The sequence below is a fragment of the Rhinolophus hipposideros genome (assembly GCF_964194185.1).
Source record: "Rhinolophus hipposideros genome assembly, chromosome: 24".
Classification (NCBI taxonomy): Eukaryota; Metazoa; Chordata; class Mammalia; order Chiroptera; family Rhinolophidae; genus Rhinolophus; species Rhinolophus hipposideros.
The window spans coordinates 12,277,951-12,297,187 of record NC_138070.1 but is presented as its reverse complement, the minus strand read 5'-3'; the positions used below and the strand labels follow the sequence as shown (position 1 = coordinate 12,297,187).

The 19,237-nt window shown below is 45.8% G+C and overlaps 1 protein-coding gene across 1 annotated transcript in view; it reads right to left on the bottom strand.

Moving 5' to 3' along the window:
• The window catches only part of CCDC60 (coiled-coil domain containing 60), a gene marked incomplete at its 5' end in the record, with an annotated part of 127,747 nt that overhangs the window by 11,740 nt on the left and 96,770 nt on the right, over positions 1-19,237 (bottom strand). The window contains 4 exons of the mRNA XM_081037769.1: positions 1,186-1,270; positions 4,207-4,441; positions 8,808-8,898; positions 18,420-18,527. Coding sequence (XP_080893895.1) covers positions 1,186-1,270; positions 4,207-4,441; positions 8,808-8,898; positions 18,420-18,527 — 519 coding nt within the window. The remainder of the gene's footprint in view (positions 1-1,185; positions 1,271-4,206; positions 4,442-8,807; positions 8,899-18,419; positions 18,528-19,237) is intronic.

Below are 19,237 nucleotides of genomic sequence, written 5' to 3'. Positions count from 1 at the left end.
GGCAGCCAGGGCCTGAAGGGCCAGCATTGTCTCCGAGTGCCTGCCAAGTGCCACCCTCTGGAGCCCCATCGCGAGTTGAGGCAGCCGCAGACAAATTCATCCTTCAAAGCAGGGGCGGGGTGTGAGGCATGTGAGAGTGCTGGGTGAACTGTAATTATGGTAATAACAATCATCAATAAGTCATAGCCGGCATCTCAGTGGGCTGAAGGCAATGATGAACCCCTTCTCGTGCCTTGTTTATTCTCAGGAAATAATGTGCTTACTCAGAGGGAGCAACACTTGGGAACTCTGGCTCCAGTGCGTGTGCTCCCTGAGGCTTGTAGAGGTCAGAAGCGCTGTGGACACAGCTTCCTTCCCACCGGAAGGAAGACACTTCAGGTTCAAGCCCCACACTGGCAGCCTATCACGTTGAGGGTGGGCTGGAAACTTCAAAGGGTTCTTGTTGCTCTTTGGATAGACACCAGAATCCTTGCGGTGGCCTCCCATGGTCCCCAGACAGACGGATGCCTCTTTCCATCTGTTTTGGCTGCATTTCAGTTCCTGGAAGGTGCCCTGGTCCCTTTTGACCATGTTTGCATGTAAGCTGCCTGTAATGTTCTGCCGCGTCCCCTGCCTGCCCCACCCTCCACAGCGGCTGTCTAGCTCGTTTTCATGCTTCATTCAAAAATCTCAGCTTCAAGTTTCTTCCTTGGAGGAACTTTCTCTGATCCCCATCCCCATCCCAGATGAGATCGGATACCCCTATTATTTACTCTCATGGCTCTGAGCTTTCCTTCCAGAACACTTTCCTTTATAATTAGTACATTGCCCGTGCCACTGTGTTAATATTCACTAACCGAATGAATGAATAACCTGAGAATTCCTGGGAAGCAGCATAGCAGAGGGGTAGAGAATGGGGTTTGGAATTAGAAAGAACTGGATTCGAGTCTTGGTCTTACCGTTAATTAGCTGGATGACCTCACACAAGTTACTTTGCCTCTCTGAGCCTCATTTCCTGATTTGTAAAATAAGGATGATGGCCTCGTAGGGTGCATGTAAGAATCCGGAGAGATGATACACATGAAAAAAGTACATTGCTCAGTGCTTGTCGCAGAGAAAATGCTCAATAACTGGGAACTGCTATTGTGAATGTCACCGCTATTATTCTGATAGCCTTTATTTGCCCCAGGAATCAAAAGAACATACCTGGGCAGTTGTTTTGGCACCCCGTTATCCATCGTCATTGTCCTCCGGGCCTGTCCCCGAACCATCTCCAGGAGCTTCTGCAGATCTGACGGGAAGGAAAGATCTCTGTCTGGAGAGCTCTCTTGAGACAGGACTGTGTAGGGCAGGGCCCAGCCCCCAGCCTAATACTGGCTCTGCTTCTGAGTGTTGGGGAGCTGAGGGATTAGCCCGGGATCCAGGAGAGACAGCTCATAGTGTTGGGCAGGTTGTAAATCTAACCATGTCACTCCCTCGTTAAAACCCTTCCGTGACTCTCCATTTGACTTTTGGTCACCATCTAAATCCCTCTACGTGGCCTCTGAGGCCTTGGACAATCTGGCTGCTCTTCTGGCCTGTGTCATCTCACTTCCTCCTCCTGCCCCCACGTTAAACCCTACTGTAGCCAGAGAGAACCGCTTACAATTCCAAGAAGAAATCCTCTTGTTTGGGAAGCCCTCTCTGATCCCTAGACCTGAAGTTCTAGGTGGGTGATCCGCAGGCTGAATATCGCTCACAGACATGTTTGATTTGCTTTGATGTAGATGCCAATCTTTTAAAACTGGAAGGTTGCACATAAAACTCCAGACCTCCAGCTTCCCCGGGCGAGAATCTGAGATGGGGCTTGTTCCAGCTACGTGCTGGCTGTGCCTTCAGCCCGGCCTGTACTCTCCAGCTCCAAGGCACCCGTCACTCCTCTTGTATTAGTTGACTTTTGTTTCATATTTAATATTGTTGCTTTTTCCATAGTGGGGAAATATTTCTTTGGACCCAACGATTCTGGGTTGAATCGGGTCCTTTCAAAAGATATGTCGAAACCCTAATCCCCAGGACCTCAGAATGTGAGCTATTATCATTCTTATTTGGAAATGGGGTCATTGCAGACGTCCCCATTAGTTAAGGGAAGGTCCTACTGGCGTGGGGTGGGCTCTTAATCCAACGTAACAGGAGGAAAGAGAGAGACACTGGGAGCAGATGGCCGTGGGATGAGAGAGACGGGGATTGGATTGATGGTGCATCTACAAAACAGACTGCCAAGGATTGCCAACCAGGACCGGACTCGACAAGGCAAGGGAGGATTCTTCCTGACACGTTTCAGGGGGGAGCAGAGCCCTGCTGACATCTTAAGTTTGAATGCTAGCCTCTAGACCTGCGAGACAATACATTCCTGTTGTACGAGTAAGCCACTCAGTTTGTGCCACTTTGTCACGGCAGCCCTAGGCAACGCGTACAGTGACACTATCAGAAGTTAAAAAATGAACTGTATTTGGAGTAAGCTGTGTGCTTCAAGAAAAGGGGAGCGCGGAAGTCCTAAGCGTGTTATGTGGGTACAGATTTGCAACTACCTGGCTGTGTGCTTGTCGTGTATGGCTCTCAGTTATGATTTATTCCTGAATGAATAAGTGAATGACGCAGGAGGAAAACGAGGGAAGGATTTGAGAGACTAGGAGTTAGAGTCGGGATATCAACGAAGGAGGACAATGACAGGGGAGAAAACTTTCACCTTTCATAGGTGCCAGTAGTCAGTTCAAGCTCAGTCTCAAAAGCCATACCTGGAAGGGTGAAGCCCAGGGCTTCCCAAGGTCATTTGTGTCCAGCTTTGCTTATGAGTGCAGTCGTTGGGTGCCAGGGAAAGGGCGTTGCTTTCAGTGACCTTGGACCCATCTAGACTATGTGAAGCGTCAACATTTAGCCATTTGCACGCTCCCTTCCTCATTCTCAAGTAAATATTTTCCTAGTCATTTGTGGTCATGATTCCATTTGAGCTGAGTATGACCTATATTTTTGTCTTGTCATGCCCATCTCCCCTTCTGCCACACATCCGAGAATCCTTGGGGTGTGTCCAGATGCCTGTGAGTGAGGGAGCTGTGTCTGGTTCCTCCACTTTCTTTCCCTTTCCTGGTAACCACGCAGCAACATCTGACTTCTCCCCCACCGGCCTAGGGCTGGGCGGTTACCAGCAAATGACCCCCGTCGATCTGGCCTGTTGGGCAGCTTTCCTACAGAATCGTGTCTGAAGCTCCACACATCCCTTATTACCCCATAATTTTCTCTTCTTAGCAATAATGCCTGTGGGCAGGAATGGCATCCCCCAATATTAACCTCCATCCATCACCCAGCCGAGGTGGGATACGTGTGAAATGGAACTAAGCCTTAGGGCTTTGAGGCTCTGTCTGCTCCTCAAGACCATCTGGGAGAAGGGAATTATTTGGCAAGGGGACACATGCCACAAAATAGAGTTTCTCTGAGGAAGACGGTCCTGTGATGGAAGCCCCCACGCAGAGGCACCTACTCAGTTCTCGGTTCCCAGGACCGTGGGGGTGTCATTAGCCATTGCCTAGAGACAGTGGTGTCCCGTGTTTTTAAATACCAAATCCTGTCCAAAGAAAAATATTCTGACTTCCTCTATCTTCCATGTCCAGCCTAAGAAGCTCATCGTGAAGAAACTAAATTCACTTGTTCCTCTGTTTGAAGGAAAATAGAAGACGTCTTTTTGTTGTATGAGGTTGGCTTGGGGGGGGGCATTAGATGACATAGGGCCCCTCTTTTTGAGTTGCCATCTAAGTGAGTTTCTCCTCTAATCTTGAAGTTCCCCAAGACTGGGAGCTTCAAGATTGGCAGGAGGATCGACCTGAGCTTTGGTTTCTCGGGAATCCTTTTGCCATTGATTTGGGCTGGGGATTTGTCATGCAGAGGCCACAACCCGCTGTCCCCAGGGATTTGCATCCACAAAGACTTCATTATGCAGCCAGCCCTGGAAATTAGACCGTAGTCTAATAATGTGTCTCTCAGGATAGGATTCATGAATTCAGAATCAATTCGAGGAGGTTTCAGAAGGCAATGGAAGTCTGGGAAATGAATCTCCTTTCGTCAAGGCTGTGACAAATGGGATAGAGGTTAAAGTATAAACAGAGGGAAAGGTGAGGGGGCAGGAGAAGGAGGACTCTCTCTCTCCATCCATCACGCAGCTGAGGTCTCATGGGTTAAATCTCAGGTAGGACTTACTGACATGGAGAGGTTCTTCATCTGCCTTGGTTGAAGACGACTCATTGTCCTCAACGTCCTTGTTGCCCATTGCCTGGGTAGCAGATGAGCTTGGGGGCTCATCTGAGCCAGGGTTCACGGAGACCATGCTGCTCTGGGGAGATGACCCCCCACTAGTCCGAGACAGACTGAGGGTGGAGCCTCGCCGGCTTGGTTTGCGGCTCGTGGCACGTGGAGCAGGAATTTTGAATTTCTTCTGAAGGAGAGAAGAACAAAGGATATTATAAAGAAGGAAGGAGAGAAAAAAGAAGGAGGGTGAAAAGGATGGAGGGAGAGAGGGAGGAAGGGAAGGAGGGAGAGAGAAGAAGAAAGGGAGGGAGGGAGGGAGGGAGGGGAAACGTGGCTCTGACTGTAAATTCCTTTAGGCTCTTTCTGATCACTGTGAAATATGTCCTCAGTCTGGAGTGACCTTCTGTCACAAACGGAGATCATTTAAAAATGTGCGGTATTTGAAGTGAATGTGACGAGACTTATTCTATTAGTGAGTTCCATGGCTGCCCAGGCCGTCACCACAGGAAACCAAACGCGAGTTCCAGTGACACTGCCACGGCCCAGAACAGTTTTTGACTTTTCTCCTGTAATAATCATCAGAACTGGTTGTTAACCCGTGGAAGAGCACAGCTCTAATGTCTGCATCTTGGTTTTGACCGCAGATTGCATGTGTCAACTTCTTGTTCACCAAGTTAATGCCTGGGCCTCAAGGAATGAAGAGCTGTGTTAATTTGGGTTTTCCAAAGAAGACAAGATGGAGAAAATTCTAAGCCTGACATTTAGGAAGTGGAGTGGGGGGAGGCAGATTTGTCTGGGGGGGTACTTTTGGGGGAAGACCCATGGTTATTGTGCACAGAGAGGTCTAGATGACAAATCCTAGAAGGTCTGGGTAGGTCGGGAAAGTCCTGTGAGGGGAACGTGCATTTCTGGAAGAAAAGGAGTCAGAGAGGGCCAGGTGTAGGGTGTGTGTGTACACAGAAATCCTCTTGCATAACTGGTGTCACTCCAGAATGCACTGTGTGGAGTCCTGTGGTCATTTAACTCACAATCTAAGGCTTGGAAAGGCTTCCTAATGTGCCTAAGATTGCACAGCTAGCAAGCGGTACAGCCAGGCTTCAAACCCAGGTCAGGCTGATGCCAAAGCTAATTATTACGCCTTGCTTAAAAATACTTGAAAAGCCTTTTTCAGTGGCATTGAACATGCCCCTGATCCAGTCCTATTGATTCTTTGTGACTTTTAAAATACCAGGTTTACAGTGGGGAGGAGTAGGCCCTCAGCTGCTCCAGGATAAGAGCTCGATATGGGCCTGGGCTATAGTGTACACTCAATTAATAGAAACAATTTTATTTGATAAGATTTAAAATGAAAGCTCCTGCAGGCCAGACTGAGGTCTTCTTGCAATGAAACTCATAGTTTTTGGTACCGTAGGGAAGAAGATAGGGAGAAGTAGCCACACCAACATTTGGTAAATATCTAACAGGGTGGAGAGAATTGGATCCAGCAGGATTCATTTCAGGGAGTCCACTGTTTGTGATCAGAAGTAATTTTTTTGATTGGTTGCCTTGTAGAGCCCAGAGTGTGGGCGGAACGTCCCTGCATTAGAAGAGGAGAGGGATTTCCTGGTTGCACAGGGGAAGGAGGAGGGATGGGAAAGGCTGTGTGGCTTAAGATGTCATCTCTCCTGTGACATTCCCCCACCACCACCTGTCCCACTCCGACCCCTAATCTTCAGTGAAATTCTGCACAAATGATGGAACACTTCAGAGTGTGACCTACTGGGCAATTGGAGTTTGCACTGCATTTAACCAGATTTTCCAAGGGGACGTATGGGTTACAAAATGACTGTGTTACAGCAAAAGCAAATGCCAAAAAGTTGGCCTGTTCTCTCCCTGGATAAATTAGGAGCTTGATACAATGTCCCCCTTGTCCTGACATTGCAACTGGTCAAGAGCTTGCCAGTCAGATGGAAAGCCCCTCTACTCCCTGCCACCCTGGGGGATAATACGTGTAGAAGTTGCTTCTTCCTGCTTCATCTGGCAGAATATGAATTCCTGACTCTGGAAACCAGGCTCTTTAGATCAACGCCATTTTTTGGCTAGACAGATTGTGGCACGCGGACAGCCTGGAGTCTTGCAATGAGCATTGGACTCAGAGCCAGGGGACCCGAGGGAGGCCTTGAGGTCCTCTGCCCTGCCTCAGTTTCACCATCTATAAAACAAAGAGGAGGGACTGAATTGATCTCAGAAGGGCCTTCCATATCCAGAGTTCTGTGTGTATCTTCCTTGGGCTAGGATTATCTTGAGCTTCTAAAGTTTCCATTAATTAAAATTCAATTAACAACCTCAGCCAGGATATCTAGAGTGAAGGCCTGACACTTCTGATTAATTAAGAGTGGCAGAAAAGTAAAATGTGGCGGGGGAAATGTGACAGGCAATTTCAGCATCTCGCTTGCCCTTTGTTGGACTGACTCTTCTCTGAATTGACTTAAATCCCCAAATGTTTCTTCTCAGCTTTTCGTATTTCACTCTGGAGTGGTGTTAACCAGCTGCTGTGTTCCACCTCAGTAGGAACTACAGTGATTCCTTATACTTTCTTAGAAGCAGGGGTTCCAAATGGGTGGCCCATGGAGAAACATGTTTACCTGCCCAGAGTTTTACAAATTGGGGAGGTTTTTTTTTAAATAAAAACGGAGGCTATTGGCCTCTCTTGAAAATGATAAGCCCTGGACTCCCATTTTCACAGGGCAAAAAGAGCTAATTCTGAGCAGAGGGTCTTCCCTTTAGCTGTGCAAGAGTATTCCTCTTTGCCACAGATTCCACTCTGTCACCACTTCCTCTTGCCTTACTCAGCCTGATTGTTTTTCTTCTTCATTTACTCAAGTTGCCTTGGCACCAGCAAGCTCTACATATACAGAAGATTATCACTTGCTATGTGAGTTGACTGGAGCCTCTCTTTCTTTTTTATTCATTTATTTTTAAAATTTTTTTAAATTAAAGTTTATTGGGGTGACAATTGTTAATAAAGTTACCTAGATTTCAGGTGCACAATTCTGTAATACATCATCTATAGATCACATTGTGTGTTTACCACCCAGAGTCAGTTCTCCTTCCATTGGAGCCTCTCTTTCAAAGCGTTCATTTTACAGGTGAAGAAACTGAGGTCAGGAGAGATGAAAGGACTTGTCCAATGCCACCCAGGGAACTGAGTCACAGTGGCTGAGCTCGGTCTCCTGACTCCTAATGTAGTGCTCGTCCACTCTCAGAGTGGACCACGTTGCAGCCCAGACTTTGACCCACAAACTTGCCCGGGGAATTCAATTTTGTGAGTTCAAGTGCAGCGCTTTACTCTCCCTCCTCCAGTTTTTGTTGTGTATATTCTTGAAGGACATTTTTTTAAAGGTTTGTGGCTCCTGCTGTTTTTTCAGGGCATCTCCAGAGACAGATGCACACACTATCTCCATAGCAACTTTCTGTGATAAAAACAAATGCTCCTACTTCTCAGAGCTATGCACACCTTGATGAAAAAACAAGAAAATGGTGCAACTCTTCACGAGGGGCGATTATACTCATGATATCCTGGAGACCATGCATTTGAAAACTCAGTGTTTAGTAAACAGTGTTTAATAAACAGACTCAGGATGAACTCTTGGCTCTGTTATTACCCAGCTGTGTGACCTCACATATGTTGTTTAACCTCTCTGAGCCCCAACTTCCTCCTCTCCCATCTGGGGATAAGAATAGTGTCCCATGGGGTTATTAAGAGGACAGCCTAGCTTTTTTTTTTTTTTTTTTTTTAGCACAGAACCTGACCCTTTGCAATTATGTTAAAAAGCGCTTCTAAAAATTATATACCCACAACAATGCTCAGCATCTGAACATTCTCAGGGGGAGTTTGCATATTGTTTCCTGGGGTTCTTTACTAATGTTGGGAGGCAGACTGGCATCATACCCATTTTGCGGGTAAGGGGTTCAGCAAACACTCTAGTTGTGTGCTTTCTCAGTTACCCTGGTGTAGCTCATTATCATCTCCTGCCGTTATTATTATTATGGTGCTTGTTTGTTGAGTGCATGAATTTGGGAGATTTTAGATAAAGGATAGTTTTGGGTGCAAAGAATAGACGTTCTGATATTCGCTTAATAAACACATGCTCTAGTTTGTAGAAAACCCTGCCTGTTGAAATCACTTACTTCTTAGTTCCTGCCTGAGTTGGGAGGGAGGGAGGGAGGGAAGGAGAGAGAGAGAGAAATGACTGTTATTGATTAAAAATATAGAATGAGATGAGTCCATTTCCTTTTGGTGAGATCCTATTAAGCAGCTCCTCAGCTTCCTACCGCTCTCCTTCTCCATGAAGTGGTGTCCAGCCAAATGTCATTTCTCCTATAATCCCCAGATAACCATTTTAATTAAAATTTATGAAAACCGTCCAACAGCATATGGTTCTGACTTCCCTTCGTACAGAGAACCAACTAGGAAAGCAAACTCCCATCAGAGAAAAGACTGGCAAAATCGCCTCTAACACAAGTTGGGGCTGGTAAGCAGGCGGTGTTGTCATGTGCTTGCTGTCTGTTACCTTTGGCGCTGTGATGAAGTGCTCCCACCTCTGTCCCATGGACTTGTCCTTATTGATTTTTTTTATCGTGCTCTTGCTTCCACCTGGGTCCCTGAGTGAGAAACAGCTTAATGAGTTTTCCGTTGCCAGACTCTCGGTTTATTACAAGTTCTTTTAAGAAATGCAATAAATAGACGATGGATGGTGGCTGGTCTCTTATAATTTTTTTTCCCTTCCTGTATTTGTGAAGAAATGGGAGGGACAGTCCTCCATTGCAGGGTCTTTTGAGTGAATATCGAGGTTAGGAGAGACCACTGCTAACTGGGTAGAGGCTGAGGGAGGAGGGATATATTTGTACTCATATGCATTCTGCATCTATTTGCATTTTGGACTCAGATCCTCTCATAGGTTCTGGGGCAGGTCTGCGGTTGCTCTTGGGGGTGAATTGAAAACCACGTTCATTTCTGAATCTCTGTCTGCTCTGGTGCCTAAGTGTCCCACCATCAGGGACACTTCTAAGTAACACACAGAATTATTGGGGGCGGTTGGGTGGAGCTTGTGGGGGTGCATTCCACAATGAAAATCACTGGGTGGGAGTCTATTGAGCAAAAGTTCTATATGAAGTTACCTGCAAGATGCTTCTGTGTGTTCTCACAGAACCGTATCAACAAAAACCTTGTGATACATTCTCTTCCCTTTTTACAGATGAGAAAACAAGCTCAAGGTGGCGGCTTAAGTCCCTCTTACCGTGATGCATATTTACAATGAATTGAATGACCCTCACTTGCATGGGGCCCTCCAAGGCGCTGTCCCTAACTTTTTATATTGTAATTTTGTATTCCGTTTCTTAAAGCGCCAGCCTCCGTCCCCCCTGCCCCCCTTCGCCCCCTGAAATAAGCTTCAGATCCCACAAAACCTGGATCCTCCTATTATGGGTAGGGAACTTTCTGGGTATGAGACTGAAACCCCAGCAGGCTCTGTTGGTGACATGCCCTTATCTGGAACCCATGGGACCAGATATATGACTAAATTCCGTATGTTAATACAGTCCCTCCAATCAAACATTAATATTTCTGCAAGGATATGTATGAATATTCATACTAGGGGGAATAGATAAAGACTCTAACTAGCTTCAAGTCAAGTTTTGCCACCAAATCAGTTTGGTTCATAGGTGCTTTTGCTGCCAAATGAGTTATGGAAAAACTGAGTGTTCAGAGCCTTTTGGATTTTGGATTTGTGTTATGGGGCAGTGGATGTCTGTTGATAAGCAAGAAGGAAGACTCAAGATGTGCTCTCTCAACTACGTCTATCTATAGATCGATTGATTGATCAGTCTATTGATCTCTTTCCTTCCTGGCATCCATTTATCCATCATCCATCCATCCATCCATCCATCCATCCATCCATCCATCCATCCATCCATCCATCCAATCTCTTTATCCCCTTTTACTCTGCAGAAGGGACTTTTTAGATGCTTGGCATCCTTTAAATCATTTGGCTGCCTGTCACCCAGCGTAGAGCAATGACTTGAGGGAATGAGATGGCCGGACCAGTTTGATGGAGGAAGGCACTGACAGAGGTCTGGAGTTTTCAGGGGCTGCCAAGTGCCACTGGTCGGGGGAGATGCGCTGATGTAGGAGGCAGAAGGTGATGAAGCTCCATCTTACTTAAAACCGGCTTCACAAGGCACGGGGATGTGAGGAGCAGGATCAAAGGCCTTTACCAGCCCAGATGGGGAGCGGGCTGTGCGGCAGTCCCTGGCAGAACCTTTCTGAGCACCGACTGGCTCACATTGCAAGAAACGCACCCACATGCCAAGGTGGAAGTAGGGCTGCGGAGGGCGGGGGGCGAATGTGCCTCCAAGCTTCTTGTAGGACTTTATGTTTGATTACACAATAAAAAGCCCTTTGAATAATTAACAGTGAAGCTCATTTACCGTTGGTTCTGCCTGCCTCTCCCCCGAGTAATCAAATTAGGGAATATTTAAAATCCAGCCAGAGAAAGGAGCAGCAATACTTCTGTCCTATAAACAGTACTTAAACTGGTGGCACTTTTGAAGTCTGATTTAAGGCTCACCAACTGGAAGCTGTAGCGTTTCCTCTTTAGAACATTCCTTTCAAGGCCACAGGGCTTTTTTTTTTTCCTTTTTCCCTTTGCTAACGCAGCCCCTGCTGTGCCTCCAGCCTTCTGCTTGAAGTTCAAAAGCAACCCTCTTCCCCTTTTAAAATTAAATCTGGTCCCAGCCAAGCTTTCAAAATCTTAAATATTCAGGCTGGATTAGGAAGACAGAGGTTTTCCTATCACACCGACTTCCAAGACGACCTGAAATCTTTTGCAGCTTCAGGCAGTGGGCTAAATGAGCTAAACATGCAACAAGCTTCCCAGAGATCTTAAAAAGCCGGGTGCCCTTGCTCTTGCAAAGCCATTGATACAGAGAGGGCCTGGTTAGACAGAATCAGTCTCTCTGATGTTTCATTTTCAGTAGCAAATAAACCAAAAGAGAAGATCAATAGGAAGAGGAAAAGAAATAAACCACAGGAGCTTTATGGTCCACAGTGGGCTGACTCCACACCTGTGGGAGAAGGGCAAAGCAAGTTGGGGCTCCTGTCCATGACTCGGGCCGATGGCCATTAGAGTTGCTCACCAAATAGGCCCAGGTCTCCGGGCTCCTTGAAGCACCGTGACTTGCTTTGTTTAAAAAAAAAAAAAAAAAAAAAGCATGACTGAAAGTGGCACGTGGGTGGGCCAGTCCTCAAGGCAGGGACGGAAGCTTGTGTTGAGATGCAGCTCCTACCAGCCTGGGTCCTTGTGTAATTCTAATGAGCAGAGGCCCAGTGTTGATGGCAAGTAGGGCGAACAGGAAATGAACTTGTGTTGGGTCAAGCCGCTGGGAGCTGGGGTTTGTTCATCACAGCGCCTTAATCTAGTACAACCGAATTGATGCTCCTGATTTACCGTCTGGGACCTCAGGCCAGTCGCTCTGAGTGTCAGGACCGGGCCAGTGGTGAAGAGGGGGTTTAAGAATTGGGCCTCCTGGCCGTTTGAGCCCTCCGCCAGCCCTGCTGCTTCCTAGGTGTGTGCTTGTGTAGGGTCTTGAGCCCCTCTGGGCTTCTGTGTCTTCACCTGTAAGATGGGGGCAGGATAACATTAGCTGTGTCCGTGAAGGTAAAATGAGATGAGCCTGTGCAGAAATTGACAGGGTGCCTTGTACAGAGAACTGAATACTATTCGGCTGTTAACAGCAACATGTGTTTTTCAACAGAGATTTTCGTGTGGCTTGGAGGAAGGGCTGGCCGTGGGAACGAGACACAGGCAGAGCGTGCAGGAGAAGTGGCTAATCTCTGGGCCAGAATTTCCACCTGCCGAAGCTTTCTCGGGGATCCCATCGGCCATAAACCAAGGGAAGAGGGTGTTGAGCACTGTGACATCTCTTTTAACTCTCTCCACCAAGCACACATGGTCGCTTGAAGCTGTCTATTCACAGTGGCCATCAGAGTAATTGTTCTCAAATACTTCCCTCTTTCTGAACCTGCGTGTAGGGTGAAACACCTGCTTCTCAGAGGGGAAAACCTGTTGTCTCATTTCGGAGGCGTTCATACATCCACGACCGAGAAGGAGAACGGAGGGAACTGCTGAAGTTACACCAGGGAGGAAATAGAGAGAGATCAGAGCTCTTGGGCTCTCCCACCCAGGACGCCCTGTCCTGCCCCCCGAGTGACAGGTGCACGCCATACTCCTGCCAAGTCTCCTCGCTGCTGTAGAGATGCCACGTCAGTAAAGGGGTGGAGAAATGTGACTAAATCAGTGCAGGAGGGGGGGGCGAATTCAGAAATTGCATTCAATTGTCACTTTTTGAGTCTTTCCCTGACGACCCAATTTAAAAATTGTCCCCCCTCTCTGTCACTATCTCGTCACCCTGTCAATTTCTTGATGACAGTCCTATCTCAAAGTGTCTGCTTATTGCATATTTATTATCTGTTGCTCCTCCCACCTCCCCTAGAATAGAATCCAGAGAGCAGGGATGTTGTCTGTTTTCTTCCCAGTGGTGCCTGAAAAGAGCAGGTTTGATGAAAAGGAGACTCTCCAGAGTTGGGGAGTGGTGTGGTGCATAACAAAGGAAAGCAACTTAAATATAATAATTGCTGTTATGTGTGTTCTTCAGAACATTGCTAATTTTTTTTTTTTCCCTACTAGAGCAACAACCTGGCAAACACTTAAAGATCTTAGGGGAATTGGCAGAACAGGTTGATAAACTCTGCAGTCCTTAAAAAAGGTTTTGACATGGAGAGCTGTCCCCCATATATTAACAAAAATTGAGTTGCAAAGCAGTAAGAGTAGAATGGCCTTTTTCTCATTGTTTCTTTTAAAAGAAAATGATGTATTTATAGATCTTATTATCTTGGTATGTTGGGATCCCTTTTGTACTTGGGTGCCCAGGCAAATCTTACTTTGTGATGAGTTGTTCTTTTTTTATTTTTGATACTAGATTGTTCCCTAAATTAATTGAAGACTATTGGACTTTAGCTAGAAACAGAGAAAACAATCATTTAGTGGTTAAACTCACATGCTTTGCAGCCTGGTCTACTTGAGCTCAAATTCCAACTCAGCTTTCATTTAACTATGCAATTTTGAGCAACTTACTTCAATTCTTTGTGCCTCAGTTTCCTCCTCTGTCGGTTAGAATGAGTCTCAAGTGGGGTAATATACCCAGAGCAGTGCTTGACATAGAAAGCACTCAAATGCCAGCTATTTTCATTATAACACAGTAGTTGGATTTAGGTGCCTGTGTCATGTTTGAAATGTCAAAGGGTGGTTGCCTTGTAGCCATCTATGTTTTCCTAAAGGAGGAGTGGGTTCTTTGTGCCCGGGCAGCCCAGCACTTGAGTGTCTGGACTCTCTTAAGGAAAATCGGGATGATACCCAGCTGGGCTCCCCAGTTAAATCCAGGGGTGTCTCTGTGGGACAGCCCTATGTGTAGCTCCAGGGGAGAGCACATGACTGACTGACTTTGGAGACTCAAGCTGAATAACTCCGCCCCTGCCCCCTATAGGTGGCCTGGAAGGTCCATCAGTAACTCTTTATTCCCCTTGTTGGCCAGGGGTCTGCCCCATTCTTGCCCAGTGGGACTAGGGAAGATGGCAGCGGGGGTGGAGGAAAGTAGGATGGGAAAAGGTGACGCTAAGACTTGCGATGCTTGCTTACACTTGGTCTCGTCTGCTTCTCTGTAAAGGTCCGGTCATTTCTAGTCAGTCTTTGGGAAGCTGGTCTCTAATAAGAGTAATACACGGTCACAACCCCTTATCCAAAGTTCAAAGGGTCTTGAAAACCAAAAAAACTTTTTAATAACTTATTTGGCAGCAAAACAGGACCTGAAATGGTGGGAGGCTATTGATACCCTTTATTTACCTTTATTAAAATACTTAGTGTAAATATTCATTTTTTCCCCCTGTGGAAATACAGTGTTTGATGACAGGATGCTGCCCCAGCCCCCTCTGAGAATGTGATGTTCTGGATGGTGAATGCCCCATATTTCCTTTCTAAAATGACAAATAAAGAAGAAAAAGTCAGAATTCTGAACCACAGCTGATCCCAAAGGTTTGGATAAAGACTTGGGGGGTCTTTATAGATAAAGGAAGTCTTCCTTGGCTTAATCAGAGGCTTGCATTTCTCTCTCTGAGTAATAAGTACATTCATTAGAGAAGACCCAGTTTCTGCTCTATTGTAGACCCGATCATCTTGTCAATTGAAATAAACTCTCTGATAGCAGTAGAATTAATGAGGATGCCGGGAAATGATAATGTGTTTGAATTGCCACATGATGAAATTGGGAAGGCCTCTTCTTCTTCTTTTATTGTTTTATTATTATTATTATTATTATTATTATTATTATTTTGCAAATAAAGCGGAAACTCAGATGTAACTCATAAGGATACCCTAAAAGCTGTCATCTGTCCATTCACCCAACCAGCTAGCCAGCCATCTAAATATGGGATCTTCCTGCAACTCGCAAAGATTGTCTTTTGTTTGCAACACACTAGCTGCCAGGTAGTAAATTTTGCTGCCTGCAAAAAGCCCATGTTGAGGTATTAAACCACCCCACTTTCTTACTCTACAATCCATAAGGGGGCAGAATTGGATCGACAGCCATCATTGTACCTGATAGAAATGAAGCCTCTGGGACCTCTGTGTCCCAGAGAACAGGTGTTTTCTTCTGGAAAATGCATGGTTGGTGTCAGTGCCCAGGGTTTATGTGTTGAAGGCTTTAATAATAGGAGATGCTGGCTGGTAGATGGTGGAAACTTAGAAAATCACAGTCAGGAGAATTGAAAATTTGGTATTTCCCTCTTGGGGTCATTGCCTGGATTGCTTATCTTTACAAGATTTTGGTTGACCTTATGTAGCCTTTCTTCCTATCTGTATGTTTGTCTATTCATCCAGTGAACATGGATCTTACCTGTTGGTAAAATTCTGCTCAGAAGTTCATTTCTTTCCTAGCCAAAGTCTCAATGGCATTGATAATCATAGAGCTAACTGCTCTTTAAAATAGGGATTTTAATCTTGAATAGCTGTTATTTAGTGAACACTTATTGTGTTCTCAGATATTGGGCTGAATGTTCTACGTACTTGATCTTGCGTAATCCTTACAACTCTTTTCAGGAAGGAACCCATTTGATAGATGAAGAAACAGAGGCCCAGAGATGTTAAGTGACTTGCCCAAAGTCACATAGCTGTTAAATGGCAGGGCCTGGACTCATCCAGGACCATCTGATGCTAGAGCCCTTGGTCTTCATCACTCAATCCTTCTGGGCTTTAAAAATTTCATTTGAAGATTTGGGGAAATTCACATTATGGCAAAAGGGTGACACATCATAAATAGGGATTAAGTATTCAAGAGAAGAAAGCTATCCTTCTCCTTTATTGCTCGCTAAAAAGATGCTTTCTGGCACTTTCTAGGGAGCTGAAATCCCCTCACCCCAATCTCCCACCCTCAGATTCATAAAATTATTTTTAATCAATCCCAAATAGCGGTGTGCTGGAGTTGGCTCATACTGACTCACAAAAACTGATCTTGTGCATCTCTTCCCAACTGCAAGTTCGGTGACATATTGGTAAGCCTGAAATCAGCCACAGCAGGACTATTTCCAGCATGGAAATTGGCACGGCTACAAATCATGGCTTTTCCCCCTTGGAGATCTGGTTATTAAACATTTACCGACAAATGAGTACATTGACCCCAAACTAAAATCAGTATCAGGAGCAAATGGCTCACTAGGAAGAAAACAAACCCCAACAAATACTCTGACTTCCTGTGGGAATCTTTCTTGGGCTGCAGGTTTCTTTCAGGTCTGGCTGAAGTTCTGGTTCAGGTTCTGCCCTGGCCAATCACTACTCTCAGTGTGACCACAGTATCTTTTATACTGCAGGTGACAATGTGTGGTCACATTTCTAAAACCAACCAAAGACAGTACAGACGGTTCTTTTTGTCTCCTCAGTCCAAATTCTACATTATGTGTTCTTGCCTCCGTTGGGGAGAATGGGTGCCCAAATGTCAGAGGCAAAAATGTTGCCTCTGGTAGCTTGTTTGGGGAGATGAAATGCTAGTAGACGTCCATTGGCTGAAGGGCCTTTTTCTTAGGATCCAAGCAGTCAACTGTGAAAAAAATTAGATGTTGCTTTGACCTGGAAATTCCATTTCTCAGAATCATTTTCAACTGGGCACAAAATGTATGCACAGGGATGCTTTGTACAGTACTATATGAAATGTAAAAATTTGGGAACCATCAATAGGGAAATGGTTACCTAAGTTATGGCCCATCTACGCCACAGAATTCTCTACAAGTGTTCTATCAAAGGAATGTGGAAACTGTTTAAAAAATTTGAAAACTTTGTACATACCATCATGGAAAGATGTCCATAAGACATTGTAAAACGGTGGGGGGAGGGAAATCACACAGAGCAAAATATGTGGAATAGGATCCCATTTCTGTAAAAATAATTGTACATCTCTCTATATATTTATAAGGGGAAGGAATTGGAAAGATCTGAAGGAGGGACACACCTCAGACCTTCAAAAGCAGTTTCCTCTAAGGAGGAGAATGAATGGGGGGGGGCAGGGAGGATAAAAGCTTTCATTCTTGATACACTTCTGAAGATCTGAAAAATCTCAGTAGGAATAAATTGTATTCATTTATCACTTCAGCAGTTTTGTTTTAAGGAAAACATTGTGGGACATGTTTTCAGGCTGTGGTTTTCAAACAAATTCTGCAAGCCACGAAAATATTTTGGAAATGACTAAGGTGCCTTAGTGAGGGTGGGAGGGGTCTCAGGTCTCCCAGACCCCCCAGCCTCCTGTTCCATGTAGAAGCTCCATTTGGAGAAATTTGTTTTACATTATTGGGGTTTTCATTTTTCTTTAAAGGATTTCTACTGCTTAAAAAAATTAATGAAAGGTTATAAACCCTTGTACCAAAGGAAGCAAGAATTTTAAATTTGTCCCAACCCAGAACGTGGAATCAATTGGAGTTGCTGGTCTACCGATAGACGGCATGATTTATATTTCTGGTTGCATTTGAGGTTCATTGATCTGGGCTCTGGTGCAAGAGACAAGTAAGGTGTGAGAAAGATGGGGATTTGGGCAATGGGTGGTAAATGTCCTCAGGGGGAAGGCGTGAATTAAAATTCAGGATTTTGGAAGAGAAAGAAGACTGAATCCACCTACCAGACAAGACTGTGAGCGGGCACCTATATCAGCTTTTTTGGGTGGGAGTGGGAGTTCTCATGGAAGGGGGAACTATTTTATTTAACTCAGCCTGGGACTTTCACAGAGCAAATCTAATTCCTCAAGTCAGGGGCCTGGACCTTTTTTGGCTCCATCCTTGCAGACAACAGGACTCTCCTTAAAGAACCAATGCCGTTCCATGCCTGCCTGTCCCTTGTTCTGCCTTGTGTGTGCAGGGCACTTCCTGCAGCAGTGGCCTCAAGGCTTCTCGCCACTGGTGGGGACGCAGCGAACACTTTTCTTGGCCTAGACCACATATCCTGTAGCTTCTGCCTGAATGAAACCAGCTTCTCCAGGGACCAGAACACTGAGTACTCCCTTGGGTCCCAGTGGAGATTACAGGGTGGAAAGTTCACGAACTTCATTGCCCGACCTCGTGTCTATAATTCAGAATTCCTTGAGAGGAAGGAGAAAACTAAGAACAAAGGAAAAGGGAAGAGTAACAGAGAAGGAGGAGGAGGAAAAAGCAGAGGAGCAAATGAAAAATAGTGGTGGGGAGACATGGTCCAAGAAGAAAGGCGGAGAGAAAGCTAGCTGAGCACTCACTGGCATGCTGGCCAGTTTCTGTGGTGTCAGGACTTCCACCATGGCTGATTGATGTCAAGCTTCCAGTATGATGTCACTGAATGTGGAGTTAGGAAGAGGTGCTGGGAGGACACGTCCACAGTGGCTCCCACAACTGTATGCCGCGGGGCTTCAGCTCACCCCTTTTGGATCCCACAAAGCACGTAGGAAAACTCCTAGAGCCACGCACCCACCCAAAGCAGCAAATGGAGGAGAAGAACCACAAGGCGTTTCCTCCCCCACTGCCAAGTCTGTTGCTGGTTATGGCAGGTCGAAGGGCTGAGACCTACTTTGGATTCCAGCAAGTGATCAAGGGCTTCATGGTGTGGTGGGTGTGGTCGATCGTCAGGGCCTCGAGAAGCCAGTGGAGGGCACAGAGCTGACGGAAGAGGGGTTCCCTGCAAAGACAGAGAGAGGGAGCATCATGGGATCCTGTCAGAATAGGATGGCGCCAGAGAGAAGAGCTCTTCACAGTGATGGCGCCAGAGAGAAGAGCTGTGCTGGTTCCCAGTGAGAGAGCTGTGGTTATGCTCCTGGCACGTGTGTTTCCCATGCATCAGCTCATTAAACCTCTGCAGTGGGCCCGGGAGGTGTTCATTCGCCCCATTTTACAAATGGGGAATCTGAGGCTCAGAGGAGTTAAGGAACTTGTGCCAGGTCACTGGGCTAGTAGGTGGCAGAGCCCTGACTGACATAAGATGACCCTATGCCAATTTCTGGGAGTTTGTGTGTGCAAGATGGGAGAGACAATGGAGGGGTCCCACAACTGCAGGTCTTGATTCGGACAAATGAGAGGATTGAAGAAAATTAATACCCTGCAGATTTCCAATTGTTCATATGACAGAAGCACAATAAATACACCGAGTGTTGAAGAAGTCTGCAAACACAGGGCAACTAGTGTATTTATTATACTTCTCTCCCCACTCCCATATTAACAGTTAGATTTATTGCTTTAAATGTATAAATCCTTTGCCCACAAATGTAGCTGCGTAGTGAAGAAAAACACACTGAACTTATTATTTGAAAATGTAATTAAGACACACTTTAAAAATATGTCTAACCTTCATTTTCTGATTTTGGGGTGCATCTTGTATTACAATGATCCAGG